This window comes from Artemia franciscana, chromosome 3 (genome assembly GCF_032884065.1).
Source record: "Artemia franciscana chromosome 3, ASM3288406v1, whole genome shotgun sequence".
NCBI lineage: Eukaryota > Metazoa > Arthropoda > Branchiopoda > Anostraca > Artemiidae > Artemia > Artemia franciscana.
This window is the reverse complement of record NC_088865.1, coordinates 29,110,169-29,129,505: the sequence shown is the minus strand read 5'-3', so window position 1 is coordinate 29,129,505 and position 19,337 is coordinate 29,110,169. Positions and strand designations below refer to the sequence as shown.

General features: G+C 33.5%; 1 protein-coding gene across 1 annotated transcript in view; it reads right to left on the bottom strand.

Annotated features, from left to right (window-relative positions):
• Positions 1–280: 280 nt before the first annotated feature.
• The window catches only part of LOC136025513 (cryptochrome-1-like), a 42,786-nt gene continuing 23,729 nt past the window's right edge, over positions 281–19,337 (bottom strand). The window contains exons 7-8 of the mRNA XM_065701543.1: positions 13,341–13,497; positions 281–8,379 (exon numbers count right to left, since the gene is read on the bottom strand). Of these exons, the coding sequence (XP_065557615.1) occupies positions 8,248–8,379; positions 13,341–13,497 (289 nt within the window). The 3' untranslated portion in view covers positions 281–8,247. The remainder of the gene's footprint in view (positions 8,380–13,340; positions 13,498–19,337) is intronic.

The following is a 19,337-nucleotide window of genomic DNA, read 5'->3' as shown; positions in this document are numbered from 1 at the left end:
CAGTTGTTGTTTTATAAAATGGTATAAAACTCTCCGCTGAATCAAAAATACCGTTATCAGGTAGCTACTAATTCTCTAAGAAATAAATGAGAGCCCTGAGAGATTATGCTTTACAGTAGGGACATCTTTAGGATTTTTTAAGTTTTTACTTGCATTCTGCATGAGTAAATCCCTGTATATTACCAGTCATATGACCGTGATCCAAATGACAATTATCATCTACTATTTCCTTTTTTCATATTCATTGGCTGTTTCTGTATACAGCAAAACAAGTCCAAAAAACGATAAATCGTTTTACTAAATAACACCTTTCCTTAAAATAGAACAAAAAAAATTCATTGACAAATTTTACCACTTCTGATCCTTCTTTGAATTCCAGAAATAACAAAAATCGTTTTACTTAATAACACTTTCCTTAAACTAAAACAAAATACATATACTGACAAATTTTACTTCTTCTGGTCCTTATTTCAATTTCAGAAAAAAATAAATCGTTTTACTAAATAACACTTTCCTTAAAATAAAACAAATAACATACACTGACAAATTTTACCTCTTCTGATCCTTCTTTCAATTTCAGAAAAAAGATAAATCGTTTTACTAAATAACACTTTCCTTAAAATAAAACAAAAAACATACACTGACAAATTTTACTTCTTCTGATCCTTCTTTCAATTTCAGAGAAAAGATAAATCGTTTTACTAAATAACATTTTCCTGAAAATAAAACAAAAAAAAATACACTGACATATTTTACCTCTTCTGATCCTTCTTTCAATTTTAGAAAAAAAGATAATTCGTTTTACTAAATAACACTTTCCTTAAAATAAAACAACAAATATAAACTGACAAATTTTTCGTCTTTTGATCATTCTTTCAATTTCAGAAAAAAGATAAATCGTTTTACTAAATAGCACTTTCCCCAAAATAAAACAAAAAACAACACTGACAAATTTTACTTCTTCTAATCCTTATTTCAATTTCTCTCAATTCCGAACCATACTAATTCATTTTACTTCTAATCCAATCAAGAAGCTTCTTAACAACTTAGTTAGGGCAAACACAAAATGAAGAAAATTAAAAGAAAAAACAAAAAGTCCTGCAACAAAGCTTTACTAAACCTCAATCTCTTTTTCTTATTTAACGTTTAGTATTTATAATCAGGAAGATTTGTAGAAGGAGTAATGTTATGTAAGCACAAAACAGCGTCTGATAAAATGTTGTTCCAAGATAACACGGGAATTCAGACTCGTCCCAAATTTCGATTTTAAAGACTTAACAATAAAGAGTGATTTCAATTCTCCTTTAACAAAGCTACGGATATCAAATGAAAATATTACGCATTCTGGACAGTTATTTGGGCTTTGAAATTAAAGACTGTTGAAGAAATTTTTTCGAGGTCTAAAGTATTTTGGGCGATTTTCTCTGAACTAGCAATACTGACATCGAGGCTTACAAACCCCATCGACTCATTTCCAATTCAAGAACCTAAAAAAAGTGCATGACCCTATTGAAACAATAGCTTATTACCAGCATAACGCATAAAGGCGTTTATGAAAAAAAATACGTAAAAAATCCATTGAGAATCATAGCACAACATTATACATGGACTAGCCGGCCATGCTAAAGCAAAATCGCCCTTTTAAGCAATTAATTTCACTTCATTCGTTCTTTTCGAATTATTTGAGTCGTTCAAAAATCGATGAACTCCACCTCTTTTTTATTTTGTTTCACGATTCAGCCTCAGAATATTTATTTGGTTAGTTCTTCAGTCAGGGAGGAAATTCTCCAGAAATGTGTTCAAGCATTTCAAAATGAAACACAAAAATATATTGGCCCTTGACCAAAATATTTTTACATCAATGTCACTTAATTCAACCTAACATGCACCAAATGTATTCTCTATAGTCAAATCCAAATAAGACCCTAAAAGTGTTTACCCTAAATGTGTTTCGCACCAGATGATTAGTAAGCTAAAATTTGAGACAGCATCTGATTGCCATTTCTCAGATGTCATTTCTAGCCGTCAACGTCAGGAATTGGCCGTTCAATAGGTAGGGATCGAACAATTAGAATACCACCAATGTTCTATTTTAATCTGGTATAAAAACAATAGTAGCAGCGCTTGATACATGCACCCTTAAAATGGAAAATTTATAGAGTAAACGAAATAAAAACCTTCCACTAAAAACTACCCCACCTACTTAAAGGGCATTAAACTTAGACAGAAAAAAACTAGTTCAGTTTCAAAATTTTACAGATAGGCAACCACTCATCTGCTAATATGTACAGCGAAGTGATGAGGCAAATTCAGAACTGCAGGAGACCTCCCGCTAAATAGCCACTAGCGACATGTTAAAATGTCAGAAACACTGATCCGGAATTAGATTGATGATTAGTCATGCGTATTAATTATAGTTTTAAAAGAATTGTTAAAAGATAACTTACGAATGCACATAATCTCACAGAGTTGCTTGTAAAAACATAATGCAGCAAGAAACATAACCAACATAAGGGAGATTAGAATATTGGTTTAAACAACAAATACCACTAAAACAGAACAAATAAACAAAAATACGTTGAAATACACAAAATATGCTTTGCTGTTTCTTTCCAAAAAACATTATTGAAGACAGTTTCACAAGAAAACCAAAGGCCCTTTAACTTTTCATTTATTATATGTGAAACAAAGCTACTTGGAAAATAGCTACTAGATCTACACAGGGACGCATGTGGGGATGATGACGATTAAGTCCCCCTCCCCCCCCCTGTATCCATATTTGTACAACTGTCTCGTATTTTCCGTATACTTGAGTGTGTTTTGAGTTTAAACGTATGTTTACTCTCCTCTCCCGAAAACTTTCACATGTGCGTGCTCGGGTCGATTAAATTAGCGATTTACCACCACATAAGTATATGTTCCATATTCAATTACCTTTTAACTTCAGTAATTTACGTAAGGGAAGAATAAAAAAAAAGTAGAAACGAACAAAAATCACTATAAAAAAGAGTTTGGCTACTGCCCCTTCCCTTCCCCTAACTATAAGTCTAAAGTCTACTGTGTCATTTATGCTTTACTGAAGAAGAATACTAAAACAAATACTTTCTTTCGTACATAAAACATTGAAAATAAAAGTAAAACTACAGTGAAATTAAATCTTGAATTACTCAGCTTTCCAAGGGCAATTCAAGACACGCACAGTTTTCATTAAAACGCAAATGACGCAGTTGGCTCTAGACCTCTACAGTTAGCGGATGGGGAAGGGGGCAGTGACCAAACTTTTTTTACATTTGATTTGAGTATTCAATTTAAGTTTTACTTTTTTTAAGATTTATTTATTCATTTATATAAGCACCTGTTTTTTGTTTGTTTTCTATGCTGTGGTTTATATATGCATGGCTGGACCAACTAAATTAGCGAGTTACAGTCAAATAAGTATGCGTTCCATATTTAACCTCCTCTTTCCTTCACTATTTTACGCAGAAGATAGATAATAAAATGTTTTTTTTATAATAAAATCTTTAATTTATAAAACTGAACTTCAAACAAAAATCTATATTTTAACTGGAGGGTTCACCATTAAAGCGGTTTTAGCCGAGGAAAAAACAAATTCCTGAGAATTTTTTTTCGAAATAACAGTGACAAGGGTCTGATAAATTTTTAGAAAATGTCAAAAAAAAAGATAGTGTGGATTTCGTTCACTGTCGCAATAGAATGAAATCAGACATTTTGTATACATTCAGCAACTGCTGAAATACCTTATCCATTGCACAACTAAGATTCTAAGTTCATGAATCTACAGATAAATGCTAAAATTTATTAATGTTGCTGCATCTGTGCTTTAAAATATAAACAAAGGAATTTTTCGAACTTTGACGATGAATTATATTACACAAGCCATTTCTCATCTAGTCGGAAATATTAGAAGGTCAGAAACTTGAGCGATATCCGTAAATATAATCGTATTAAAGTATCTGAAAATGGATGGACACGTTTCTCTTTTAAGTAGGCCTAAGGTATTTAATAAAACCTTTTTATGTGTTTCTAAAAAAAGAAAAAAAATACTTTTTATTCATCTTATTTGCCAAAAATTAGACAGTGACACGATTTCGTAGATCACATATGCCTATGTTTATTGTTCTTAATGGATTTTGTTTATATTCCTTGGAATCCGTTTTAGTTTTTCGGATATCTTCTTCTCTTTTTTTAAAATTAATTTACATTTGAATGAAAAAGCAACAAACAAACCTTTTGAAAAATCCCATTTAGTATTTTAAAGCAATAAGTTCAAACTATATAAAAGGTTTCCTTTAGTATTATTTTGCATTTATTATTAATATGGGTTTAAAATTAAGATGGAGATACAAGAAAAAAAACCAATCAATAGAAAGATTATTGAGCAGATAATACTTAAGCGATAAGGTAAATTATTTTGGACGACTCGGAATATGACAATAAAACAACAACAAAAAACTTTTCTAATTTAATACAATAAATTTTTCATCACTTTTATCTATTTCTTTATGATTATGATTCTTGAGGTTGCCCAAGTTTTCATTTTTTTTTTTTTTTTATTTAACAGTGCATGGGGTAAAACTCAGACGGATTGACTCCTACTCTAGTCATTCACAAGTATCCAACAAGAGCAGTAAAGGATTTTTGGCCTTTTTTGCTAATAATGGGTATTGGTGCGTGACTCACCTTTAGTATTAGATTTTAGGTTTTAATTCTGATAATTTTGGTTTTAATTGAATTCTATTTATCTTCAAATTTCAGCTTTTATTAATTTTATTTTTGGTCTGTTTTTCATGTTCACTTCCTGTATTGTTTGGTTTACTCATCTTTTTTTGGCATTTTCCTTAAAAAAAAATTTTCACGCTGAAGAAGGAAGGCTGTCCTCCCAAAATAATAACTTTTTTTTCACCATTTTCGTTGGCCTAAAAAAAAAACATTTTTGATCGTTTTTTCTTCAGGATTTTTTGTAGTAGCAGGCCAATGCGGTTTAAGAAATTATAGATATATCAGGTGTCCGTAACCCATTACACCTCTGTGAGAGGGACTGCATTCTTGTACTCCAAAATCTATAAGAACAAACCATGGGATGTCAATTGAGTTTAGTAAAGATTATCAGCTTTCTGCCTCTCTAAAGGGTTTGAATCCGGTCTCTAGAATAATCTTCATCTCTATAGGGTTTGAATCCGACCCAATAGATATTCGTGCTTAGATATTTCTAAGAGTGAACCAAGGGATCTCAATTAAGTTCGGTAAAAATTATCTGCTTTTCTGCCTCTCTAGAGGGTTTGAATCCGACCCCATAGATATTCCTAAGAATGAACCACAGGATCTCAATAAAGCTTGGCAAAGATTGTCAGCTTTTCTGCCTCTCTAGAGGGCTTGAATCCGACCCCTTAGACATTCCTGCCTGGATATTTCTGAGAATGAATCACGGGATCTCAATTAAGTTCGGCAAAGATTATCCGCTTTTCTGCCTCTCTGAGGGGTTGGAATCCGACCCCATAGATATTCCTAAGAATGAACCAAGGGATCTCAATAAAGTTTGCCGAAGATTGTCAGCTTTTCTGCCTCTCTAGAGGGTTTGAATCCGACCCCTTAGACATTCCTGCCTGGGTATTTCTGAGAATGAATCACGGGATCTCAATTAAGTTTGGCAAAGATTATCCGCTTTTCTGCCTCTCTGAGGGGTTTGAATCTGACCCCATAGGTATTCCTGCTTAGATATTCCTAAGAATGAACCACGGGATCTCAATAAAGTTAGGCAAAGATTGTCAGCTTTTCTGCCTCTCTAGAGGGCTTGAATCAGACCTCTTAGACATTTCTGCCTGGGTATTTCTGAGAATGAATCACAGGATCTCAATTAAGTTTGGCAAAGATTATCCGCTTTTCTGCCTCTCTGAGGGGTTTGAATCCGACCCCATAGATATTCCTGCTTAGATATTCCTAAGAATGAACCATGGGATCTCCATAAAGTTTGTCAAAGATTGTCAGCTTTTCTGCCTCTCTAGAGGGCTTGAATCAGACCCCTTAGACATACCTGCCTGGATATTTCTGAGAATGAATCACGGGATCTCAATTAAGTTTGGCAAAGATTATCCGCTTTTCTGCCTCTCTGAGGGGTTTGAATCCGACCCTATAGATATTCCTGCTTAGATATTCCTAAGAATGAACCCCGGGATCTCAATAAAGTTTGGCAAAAATTGTCAGCTTTTCTGCCTCTCTAGAGGGCTTGAATCCGACTCCTTAGACATTCCTGCCTGGATATTTCTGAGAATGAATCACGGGATCTCAATTAAGTTTGGCAAAGATTATCTGCTTTTCTGCCTCTCTAGAGGGTTTGAACCCCACCCCATAGACATTCCTGCTTGGATATTTCTAGGAATGAACCAGGGGATACAATTAAGTTTGGCAAAGATTATCCGCTTTTCTGCCTCTCTGAGGGGTTTGAATCTGATCCCATAGATATTCCTGCTTAGATATTCCTAAGAATGAACCACGGGATCTCAATAAAGTTTGGCAAAAATTGTCAGCTTTTCTGCCTCTCTAGAGGGCTTAAATCCAACTCCTTAGACATTCCTGCCTGGATATTTCTGAGAATGAATCACGGTATCTCAATTAAGTTTGGCAAAGATTATCCGCTTTTCTGCCTCTCTGAGGGGTTTGAATCCGACCCCATAGATATTCCTGCTTAGATATTCCTAAGAATGAACCACGGGATCTCAATAAAGTTTGGCAAAAATTGTCAGCTTTTCTGCCTCTCTAGAGGGCTTGAATCCGACTAATTAGACATACCTGCCTGGATATTTCTGAGAATGAATCACGGTATCTCAATTAAGTTTGGCAAAGATTATCCGCTTTTCTCCCTCTCTAGAGGGTTTGAACCCGACCCCATAGATATTATTGCCTAGATATTCCTAAGAATGAACCACGGGATCTCAATAAAGTTTGGCAAAAATTGTCAGCTTTTCTGCCTCTCTAGAGGGCTTGAATCCGACCCCTTAGACATACCTGCCTGGATATATCTGAGAATGAATCACGGGATCTCAATTAAGTTTGGCAAAGATTATCTGCTTTTCTCCCTCTCTAGAGGGTTTGAACCCGACCCCATAGACATTCCTGCTTGGATATTTCTAGGAATGAACCAGGGGATCATAATTAAGTTTGGCAAAGATTATCCGCTTTTCTGCCTCTCTGAGGGGTTTGAATCCGACCCCATAGATATTCCTGCTTAGATATTCCTAAGAATGAACCATGGGATCTCCATAAAGTTTTTTAAAGATTGTCAGCTTTTCTGCCTCTCTAGAGGGCTTGAATCCGACCCCTTAGACATTCCTGCCTGGATATTTCTGAGAATGAATCACGGGATCTCAATTAAGTTTGGCAAAGATTATCTGCTTTTCTCCCTCTCTAGAGGATTTGAATCCGACCCCATAGATGTTCCTACTTGTATTACTCTGCATACGTGACCCTTGGGTCTCAGTTGATAGAGCATTATACGGGACCTTGGAACTAAAGGTCTAGTTTAGTCTGAATACTACTCAGTTTATCTATCATTCTTAGAAGAGCAAAACTTGGGTTAAATAGAACAGACTTTTCAAAGATATTTTTTGAAATCATCACTTTTTGAAGAATGATTTTCTTACTTGTTAAATAAAGCCACAGTGCAACCAAATGAAAAGCAACTGAAAGAAGAAACCTGTAATTTTCAGATCCTAATCATTTAAACAGAGTACATATAATCCTCAACCACACTTTCCAAGCCTGGAAATTGTAGAATAGTCCGTAGTATGGTCGGGGCCAAATTGATCGTTACCAAAATGTAGCTACTTGTCTTTCGAAAAAGGAAAATGCTCCACTGAACAAACATGGTGGTATTAAATTAGTATAAAGTACGTGTTGCTCATGAAACGATTGAAAAAAAAAAAAACCTGTACAAAAAGTCAAATAGAGCACACAATCCTCCATCAGAACCTCACACATGTGAAAATGGTAAACGTCTTATGTCAAAAATTATTCCACTTTTTTTTAATTGAAACCGAGGACTTATCATTTGTATTTCACTAACTATATATTTCACCACTCCTGACCACATTTCACGCTTCTTGTCCAAAGTAGGTCCATATTAAACTTCTTTTCGCAAATTGAAATACTGAAGAATTTAAAAATAGTCGTTGTTCATCAGCTACAAACTTACCTATTATGAAAAAAAATACTGTTCATAAGACGCTTTATCTACGCATGTGTATGATAGCACTCTTCAGGCATCCAAAAAAAATGATAAATTTCTTTTTCATCGGAGGGATGACAATGGGGTGGAGCCCTTTTCAATTTTACTAGCGTTTGCCTCCGAAAATCCAACATTAACTGCAACAAAAAAAAACTTGAAATAAAGAAAAAAAGGTCTTCTCTTATATATAGAGAATTAAAGAAGAAAAAATTTAGTAATATACAAGAATCAAAACACAAGAGTAGAAAGGTCATAGTATAGCAAAAACGAAGAAAAAGCAAGAAACAAATGAAACGTTATATAATGAACGAATAGAATTAAGATTATTGTAGTATATATAATTTGAAAAAAATAATTGTCACAAATTCGTTGAAGATAACTGATCTAACATTACATTTAAAAATTAGGTTTCGTTTACCAATATAAAAATATGGATGGATAAATAATAATTTTCATTAAATGATTACACGATTGTTTACTGTACTTCCCCTATGAGCGAGCGTCGCTTTTGAGGGGAAACAAAAATGTTCTCTTTTTGCTAATTATGTTTTATTGACAAATTCTTATACCTTGAAACACAGTACCTTATTAAATTTTTTTTTCTTTACAGTTCTTTTGACTAACGTTTTTAAATATGAATTATAAGTGCAACAGAGCACATTTTCACTAACAACAAAATTTTTTATACACAGTCGCAGTCGCAGTTGCAAGTTTTCACAATCGGAAGTAGTCACAGTTACACTCACAGCCAGAGTAGCAGTAGTAGTAGTGGCCCTGAAAGGTTTAGGTTAGTTAGTACCCTTACCTGTTCCTAAAATATTGTAGATAGGCCTTTTTGATAACTTGGATACAAGCTCAACATACCCTTTCGATTCAGCTCAACATACCCGATTTAGCTCCTCTTTTTCTCAATAATAGGTTCTGCATGTAAAAATGGACAAGTTGCATAATCTACTGTCTTTGTTTCGAGGGCTGCGGGGGCATAGCATCCCCAGAGGCTTAGCCATTTGACGTTATGACATTTCCAATAAAATGTTTTTTAAAGATCCCTATCAATGTTAAGAAGAGAATCTAAAGGTCAAGAGGGGTGAGGGGCAGCTGCTCTTCGTTCCAATTTCAACAAACCTTTAAATTTTCAACTTAACATCCAAAGCTGTTACTCAAATATTGCTGTTGTGTCCTTTCGAAAACCCTCCTGCATATAGTGTACTTTGATTTTGTTCGACCCCCTTAACATTTTCTAAAGGTTTTGTCTCAATATGCTTAGCCTTTCCGGAGATTCAGGATCAAACATGCCCTCTTTTCCCAATAACCAACTTTGTATATGAACAATGGGCAATTTATATAAATAACAACACTTGCCGAGGGACTGTGGGAGGTTGAGTTATCTACGGAGATATAGTTATTTGATTTTGATGACTATTTTGAACAAGATCGGCATTCCAGATTTGGATCGGATATATTTGGAACGAAGGAAGCTAAGAAGAGAATGGGAGAGGGACAGTTTGCTACCCCCAACCACTTTCTAACATCTTCCTCGACATGCTCTGAAAGTTCAAACTACCATAAGCTGTTCTTGTGATATTGCAGATACTCCTTTTTGATGAACATAGGTGGGTGCACATATTATCTTTAGATTTAGTTTAACATGCTTTTCAACATTCCTCAAAGTTTCACCTTAACACCCATAGCCTTTTCAAACTTACCTAGAATAAAAAATTCCTCCTTTTTCCGAATGATAAATCCTAGATGTAAAAAATCGAAAATTGTAAAATTTACAATCCTTACCAGGGGGCTGTGAGGGGCATTGCATCCCCGGAGGCATGGTTCCTAGACCTTTCGGTTGTTTTGAACAAAATTACTTTTTCTAAATTTTGACCAGTGATGAGGGGAGGGAGCAACTAAAACGGACAAGGGGGCTAGTTACCCTCCGATAGCCCGTCAACATCAACATCATCTGAAATTTTCAACTTAATACCCTAAGGCGTTCCTTAGATATTCACGATACGTCCTTCAGAACATCAGCAGGCACACAGTGTGGTCTTATTGCGTTCACCATCCCTCTTCAAAGCTATGGGGGGGGGGGTTAAGTCGTCCGCATAGGCATAGTTATTGCGGCTTTTAACTATTTTGAACATCATGTCTATTTCAAAATTTTAATCGAATATCTTTGGAGGGATTACAACTAAAAAGGCATGGGAGGGGGCTGGCAGCCATCCAACCACTTTTCAACATCCCTGTCAACATGTCTTGAAAGTTTCAAATCAATACTCTCAGCCGTCCTTATTGAAGATCCTCCTTTTTGATAAACCAGATGCACGTAGTGCTTTTTAATTTAGTATAACATACCCCACAGATTCTCCAAGACTTCACCTTAATGCCTTTAGCCTTTCTGGATAAACTCAGAATCAAATATTTCCCCTTTTTCTAATGATACATCCTACATGTAAACAATGGGCAAACTGCATAATTTACAATCGTTGCCCCGGGGCTATGGGGGCATGGCATTCCTGGAAGCATAGCTATTAGACCTTTTGAATAGTTAAGACAAAATGACAATTCAAAAATTTTGATCAGTTTTGAGCAGAAAGGCCAACTAGAAAGAGCAAGGAGGGAGGGGGGTACCCTAAATCCTTTCTTTAAAATCTCCTCAACATACCTTGAAATTTTCAACGTAATATACTAAGTCATTCTTTAGGTATTATTGATATTCCCTTTTCACAACCAGTAAGCACATAGAGTGTTTTGATTGTGTTCGGCATTCCTCTCAACATTTACTTAAAATTTCACCTTAAAAGCCTACCCTGCAGTTTTTGGAGACCCAGGATCAAACATCCCCTCTTTTTCAATAAAAGTCCTTATATGTTAACACTGGACAGGTTGCGTAACTTATAGCCCCTGATCGGAGGCCGGAGGGAGGTGTGTCAACTCCGGAGGCTTAGTTATTTGACCTTTGAACTATATTGAACAAGATGGGTATCTTAAAATTTTGGTCTTAATGAGTTTGAGGAGAAATGGAATGGAAGGGAAAGCTGGTTAACAACATAAAAACATAAAACAGACAAGCAATAGGACACAAACATTCTTACAAATGACAGATATGAAACAATACAAAAAAAATTAATAGTAATTAACAAAGACGAAAAGTAAAAAAAAAACCTACAAGTTTCAGGGAAAAAAAAAGTACCAAATGACCAATAGAGATGCAGAGCGAATTTTCCAGCGCCAATACCGCCATTTAGTTTTTCCTCTATACAAAAATTAACGATTCCAACTCAATTGTTTCCTCTTCAATGAAACAATTCCTAGAGTGCAATGTATACTATCTGGCTCAGATTACCCCAGCGAGAATCATGACCATTCACCCAGAAAATTGTAGTTTACAGGCTGAACGATTATTCAAGTTCAACAGGAGTTACTTTAAAGAAGAAAAACGCATAACAAACAGGTAAAATAATTTCTCGTGCAACAATATGCTCCACATTGAACCACAACTAAATAACACTAAATTAGGCACAAAATATCTTTCGTTCAAGTCTAATAAAATAATAATGTAAAATAAAAACGACAATAACTAATAAATATAAACAGCTTTCGATTATTGCCTTTTAAAAATCATTTTACTTTCTCTTTGTAGGTGCTGAGAAACCCATATGATTGTAGCAGCTGGGGAAATCGCTCTAGTACGCTATTCTAGGGGGAAACAAAGACCTAGCTGTCAGTATCAGGGGTACAAGAGTAAATGACGAACAATGTATTTTCAAACAGTAAATTTTAGATGTTCGTGGGTATAATTGTTCAATATATAAATAACACTCGACAGTCTTTAAAGTGATGAAATTGATAGTCTTCGGAACATTGGGACTAAAACTGATTGCGATTCATACGTAGCAAGTTTCACTTCGTTAAATATGACTTGAAATTGGATTAGCAAACTATAAAACAATATTGAAGGCATAGCTTAATATGTATATTATAAATAGAGGGCTGTAAAATCCTCGGGTATTGATGACTAAGCTTCCACGATTACTACTAATCAAAATATTTAGCCATAAAAACTTTTTTAAATACATAGATACCAAAGAGAATGCCCTATAAGAAGATTAATTTAAGCCTCAAGCAATTTAGCCATAGACTTCGTAAAGAGACGCTTACACTGACTTTTAACAGGGAATTCTCTCTTTAATATGACAGTCTTAAACATACAATTGTGGTATTCGACGTCTGTTTCCATTTCACAGACAAAACTAATAGAGTAAACTGAAAGTCAAGAAACCTTATTTTTCGATTATATCTTTATGCTCTCAACGAAACAAATTTCTGGAGCGAAAACTCTTGATATTCGCAGACTTCTTTTTGTGTCTCGTTTGCATTCGAGGAAAATCCATTTTGCTTACACTCCTAATTGGTGACCCGATAAATTTCAGGAATTTTGAAAAATAACCCTGGGCGATAAAAATTTTAGATTGCGCTATCAAACTTCCAAATGTGTCGTATTGTATCAGAACCTCTAAATTTAATTAAAACAGTGCGATTGTGCCGCGTCGACACGACTGGACAGGATACCAACCAATTGACGCTGTAGCAAGAATATTCTACGGGATTATAAATTTTGCTACTAGTTCAAAAATATACCGTATTTCTTTAGCGTAGAAATATTCTTTCGTAATTACTGATTTTTTTTTCGAACTTGAGCTAAAGTAACTTTTCGGGAAATATTAATTTTGCACTGTGTACGACAGCCTATTGTTATGTTTTCCTCTGTTTTAGTGTCGACTATGTTCATTCCTTTAGATTCTACTTATAAACTCTATCTTTCTCAAATTTCGAACCCAATTACACTTCGAAGTTTGTAAGTTTATAACTTCCCATGTTAAAGTGTTTCAAACCACTTCTTTAGACAACTTAACTTCGCTTCTATATATAACTTTTAAATTCGCTGCATTTTGTAGTACTGGCCGTATTATTTCCTTAAGTCACCTCCTAGTGTCCCCTGAACGGAAAACTGCATCTCCTAAAGCTTTTGCTACAATACTTTAGGTAATTAGTGTCGTCAAGATAAAAAAAAAGCAAACCTTATATATTTATATAAGTTTACCTGTTGATTATCTCGAGCAACTTCCTCGTGGATAACCATACGTTCTGGATAATCTTTACCAACAATGCAACGTGCTTTTTCTTGAATTTCTAATGGAGCTTTCCAAGGCTCATGAATATATTCAAACGAAAAATTCAATAGCTCAGGAACATATCGCCTGTAAGAGGAAAAAAGTCTTTCCATAAATACAGGCATTACAACTAATAATCTGTTCCACGAAAACAGTTTACTGCTACTTCGAAGGGCTTTAAACTGAAAACAAGAACCAGAGAAAATCCAAAAATGATTATGTCTTCGACAAAATTTAAATAAATAACGATACTTAATTATCGGAGTGTCTATTTTTACAAAAAGTTTAAGATTCAAGTATCCGGATACTAAATATTGTTCAGGAAATTTATTATTTCAGTTATAGTTCATGTCTTGACTGTAATATTTCAGCAGTTGCCAAAATGCAACAAAAATAACTAATATCTTATGATAGAAATACATATAGTGAACCGAACCCCCTTGGCTGTGTTTTGGTTTTTGTTGCCATCTTTTGTCAAAACTTAGTATATTATTCAATTTTTTCTTACAATTGTTGGTCTTTCGACATTGTGCCCAAATATAAGAAATCCAATTTTCAGCATGTAAATTCATGAGCACAAGAAGTCCCCGATGGAAAGTGATGAGAGAGATAAGTGACGAGAGATATTACAACTTAACACAGGGAGTATTAGAATCATGTACGAATAAACTAAAAGCACACGGAAACTAGTATACATGAATAAGTAAAAGAAATTTCAAACGAACAGAAATTAAAATAGCAATCAACTCAAATTCAAGACAAATAAAATTACTATGAATGAATAAATGTTACCTAAGAAAACCAGAAAGAAAAATAAACAATCACCTCACATTTATAACGAAGATAAATTCCCAGAAGTAAGACTGAGGCTGCCACTCACCCTATCAAAACCCGCTAAAATGGCAAGGTTCCATTTCAATATCCCTGGAATTCAAAAATATTTTGAAAGTTTTCTTTTTTCATATAACATTAAAATTTCAAGCTTCCAGAAAATTGTTTTCATTTTAGTATCGTTATACTATGCGCTGTGCCTTATTTATGCGTTATGTATTTCTAGCTATTTATGCGTTATTTGTTATGAGTGTTTATGGGTTATATTTTTTAAGAGTTTTTAATGTTATGCACTAATGAGCTAGAACAAACCATTTGTTATATATTCATGAGTTATTATGAGTATTATGAGCTACTTATTGTCGTCCTTTTCGTTAGAGGGGTAATTTCGTATTTTTCAGTTTTCTTTTCATTTATTTCCTATACTCCTCTGTTTACATTCATGTATGAATAGAGGGTATAAATAAATTATCATTATTATTATCATGTTTAAAACAGTCAACCTAGTTCCATTATTCGTATATTCAAGAAATTCTTATCTATGTTTCTTCCTTTTAAGTACACCCCTTACTAATATATGGAAAATCAACTGGCGAATAATTCATTGATTCGCCAATTCCAAATATTGCTTAAAGCCAAAAAATTGCTTTCAAAAAGATGGCTTCAAAAAATTTAGAATTTTTAGTTGCATTTCAGTTTTCCAAACCTTTGCATTTAATGAAATCAAAACGGAAAATGGCAAAAAAGTGGGCTCTTTAAGTAGTACAACAAATTGAAAGTCATAAATGTACTTATTTTTTATGTTAAATACGTCTTCAATACATTCTTCAATTATAAATTATAACTAATGTTTCACGCATTGACATAATGACATAATGTTTCACAATTTAGTATGTGTTTCAATTATAAATTGTCTTCAATAGATTGCAAGACCATTTGCAATTTTCAAGACCATTTTTCCGAGAAAAAAAGAAAAAGCAAAAACCATAAAACGAAGAAAACTGAAAAACTGCCGAAAGTGAAAACTGAAGAAAAAAAACAACCAAAAAAGCTGGCTAAGGAAGATTTTCAACCAATGAGTCACGAAAACAAAGCAAAATTTTCAGTAATGGCCTCTGCGAAGTCGTTTAGACCAACAGTGTGGTTTTTATTTGTCAAAACATGAAAAAAAAAAGAGAAGAAATCAATCATAATAATCAAGACTGCTGGAAAGAAATAATGAAAATAGACTGATTGTTTTAATGTATAATGATACTAACTTGAAGGACAATTTTAGGTTTACCATGTTATAATTACAAAAAAAATTTTTTTCATATATTATGTTTTCAATAAAGGGAAAATGTTGCTCTGGTCTTTAAAATATATTAAGGGCGCTAGACCAACTCCCGTTTATGGTAGTTTCTGTTCGTTTTACATTTATCTTGGTTATTGATTTTTATTTCTATTGGTTTTAGAATTCATTTATTCATCTCAGCGGCATATTTTATCTTTACATTTGATTAATTATTTTTATGTATGTAAGTCTTGGGTTTCACCAATCATTGACGGAAATGTCTGTTCATTTTAATTTTGATTTACGAAAGCCGCAACAACACTATAAATATGCAAAACAATGTAAATAAGCAAACTTGAATATTCAGTCAGCATTTTCGATCAGCAACAGTTTTGTAAAATACATTTAAATAATCACTTTGCTATGAAATACCGTCTCGCGTACCGCTTTCCACATGGGTTGAGAATTATAAAAAAGAATTTTCTGCTCCAGATCCACGTCTGCAAAATAGTTATAAAGTGAAACTCCTTTATTTTATTTATTTGTTTGCTTTTGTTTAGCATGTTTCTAGTCCGGGACTGATGATTACAAGGAGCCTGATTATTTCTGCAATTGGTAAACTAAAGATAAAAAAGTCTAGAGGATTTGATGGGATTTCTGCACAGCATTTGTCGTTGTGTGGTGAACTGTTTATGGAACACTTAGTCCTCCTTTACCAAATTATATTTAATCTTGGATTTGTCCCTGATTGTTTTCCAATTGGATGTTTGACTTCTATCCCCAAGAAGAAAAAGCCTCCTTCTAAGTGATCGTCTGATGTTATTCGTCCGATAACAGTCGCAACTTTATTGTGTAAAATTTAGAGAATTTGATAACTGATGAGTTGTGAACTAAATGTACAGTTCTGGCCCACCAGTTTGGTTTTCAGTCTCGCCTTGGGTGTGGTCAAGCCCTTTCTGCTTTGGTATCTGTTTTAACTGATGAAGAAAAACGCGTTGAAAATATTTCTAGCTTCCCATGATGTAAGACGATTCACTTCTCCATGAAGATACTATATTTGAATTGGGTTTGGTCGGTGTTGACCCCTGCATCCTAGTCCCGCTGGCTGACATGTATGAAAATCTGAAAGTGGAACTTGGACGTCCTCTATTAGCTAATGAGTGTACTAGTCTCTTATATGATTTTGCTGTTTCTCTGTGTGGAAATCCCCTTCTCCCAGTAAAGAAGGGGGTAAGACAAGGTTCTATCTCGTCACAGACAGCATTTAATAACAATATTGTAAGGCCACAATCAAAGTCACTTATGACTTATATTCTGCGTTGCGTTGATTTGTCTTTAATGAGTTATGCGGATGATGTACTGAACCTAAACAAATCTCTGCAAGGACTAGAAACTAATTTCATCTAGTTACAACAAGAGTATGCCCATATTGTACTGCATTTCACTACTGAAAACTCTGAAGTACTGCTTTTTAACTCGAAATCTGATGCTGGTCAGAGCGTCACACTTGGTGATTCTATTGTTGAGCTCGCGGATGATATTGTGTATATGAGCCTGCCTATTGGACAGTCAATGCTAGAGACGTGGCGAATACTGCTTTCTTATTTTCAGAAGCGGTCTTCTTTTACGTATAGCTGTATAATCTATATATATAAAAATAAGTTGTCTGTGTGTGGATCTGTGGATGGATCAGGTGACGTCATGGAAAAAATTAAAAAAAGGTAAAAACTACAAAAAAACTAAAAACTAATAAAAAAAATAAAAAGGCTAAAAAACTAAAAAAAACTAAAAAAAGGTAAAAAACTAAAAAAAACTAAAAACTAAAAAAAAAAACTAAAAAAAAAGGAAAAAACTGAAAAATAGAAGAGAAAAAGAAAACTAATAAAATTTTAGGCTAAATAAGGTAAAAAACTAAAAACTAAAAAAAAAACTGAAAAAACTAAAAAAAGGCAAAAACTACAAAAAAACTAAAAACTAATAAAAAAAAAGGAAAAAACTGAAAAATAGAAGAGAAAAAGAAAACTAATAAAATTAAGAATAAAAATTAAAAAAAATAAAAAAGATAAAAACTAAAAAAAAAGTAAAAAGAAAAAACGAAAAAAAACTAAAAAAGCTAAAAAAAAAAGGTAAAAACCAATAAAAAACTAAAAAGAAAAAAAAGAAAAAAACTAAAAAAAATTTTCATCTAAAAAACTAAAAAAAAACTAAAAAAGGTAAGAACTAAAAAAGAAAAAAATAAATGACGACACTCAAAGAGAAAGCGACCGGGACAAAAGGAATGTTCGATTAGCAATCAACAAAGCACCGGGACACGGAGTATAAATGACGACCAGGACATAAGTAAAAAAAAAACTAAAAAAACTAAAAAGAAGGTAAAAACTACAAAAAAACTAAAAAGAAAAAAAAAACCTAAAAACTAATAAAAAACTAAAAAATCTAAAAATCTAAATAAACTAAAAAAGAAAAAAAAGAAAAAAGGAAAAAAATAAAGGAGAAAAACAAAACTAAAAAACGAATGTATATACAGACCGGGACACCGGGATACAAATGACGACCGGGACACAGGGAATATAAATGACCATAGATAAGCCATAATGATCAGGACATAAGTAAAAAATATAAATGACGACCGGGACACAGGGACACAACTACAACGGGGACGCCGGGGGGCACAGGGGGATATAAATGACGACCGGGACACCGGGACAGGGAATGGTCGATTATATATATATATATATATATATATATATATATATATATATATATATATATATATATATATATATCATGAAAAGAGAAATCACCAATGCAACAGCACAAACACAAAAAAAAAAAAAAAAAAGAGAGACAGAAGGAGAAAAGGAAGACTGTTTTCCTAAATTAGTGATTAATATAGACCAGCACTTGAATGAGGCCTTAACCCTACTCATCCATACAATCACATAGGTCAAACAGCATAGCCACACACAATGAACCATAAAGAATAATCCATGGACAGGCAGTCATGTCGTCAATAAGATAAGTCGTCATTTACCAAACAATAGAAAAAATAATATAGACAAATAATTCAGAGGCAACACCCAACGTAAGGGCTCATCAGGAAAATACACTAGCCTATATAGGGTTTCGCCACTCTAAATTCTCTACCCAGCACAGTGTTGTGGCTACCACAGAATATCCATGGCATCCCCGCGTCAGGTATCACCCCCAAAATACATGCCTATGAAAAAAAAACAGCAAATGTAAAACAACCAAGTAAAACCAAAACAAGCTTATCCTGTTAATATATCCCTCCCTTTAGCAACAATAGGTAAATTAAATATTATAAATTTTACCAAATCACAAACATTAACACATTGCAAAAAACCTGAATGAACTAAACAATTATAGAATTCACCTTTACCATGTGGCTAATTTTTAAGAAAATCTTATAGAATTCACCTTTACCATGTGGCTAATTTTTAAGAAAATCCGCTCAATTAGAAACACAATTCAAAATAAATGGTGCTGTGACAAAATTTCTCGAACCTCCGAAATTAGTTGAAAATTTCATTAAGTGTTTCTAGATAATTCTTTTGATATTTATTTAAAAGTTCGTTATAATGAAAACTAAATTTCTTAAATTGCCAAGTTAATTTATTTGCAGAAAATCCTCTTGATATCAATTTTTGGCTTAAGATTTTACATCTATTTTTAAAATCAATATAATTACTACAAATCCTTGCATAACGAAGTAACTGTGAGAAAAACGCTGAATATGTGATATTCGAGTGTATATTACTTTCAGGGAATGGGAAACTAATCACTTCAAAATCAAAATCAT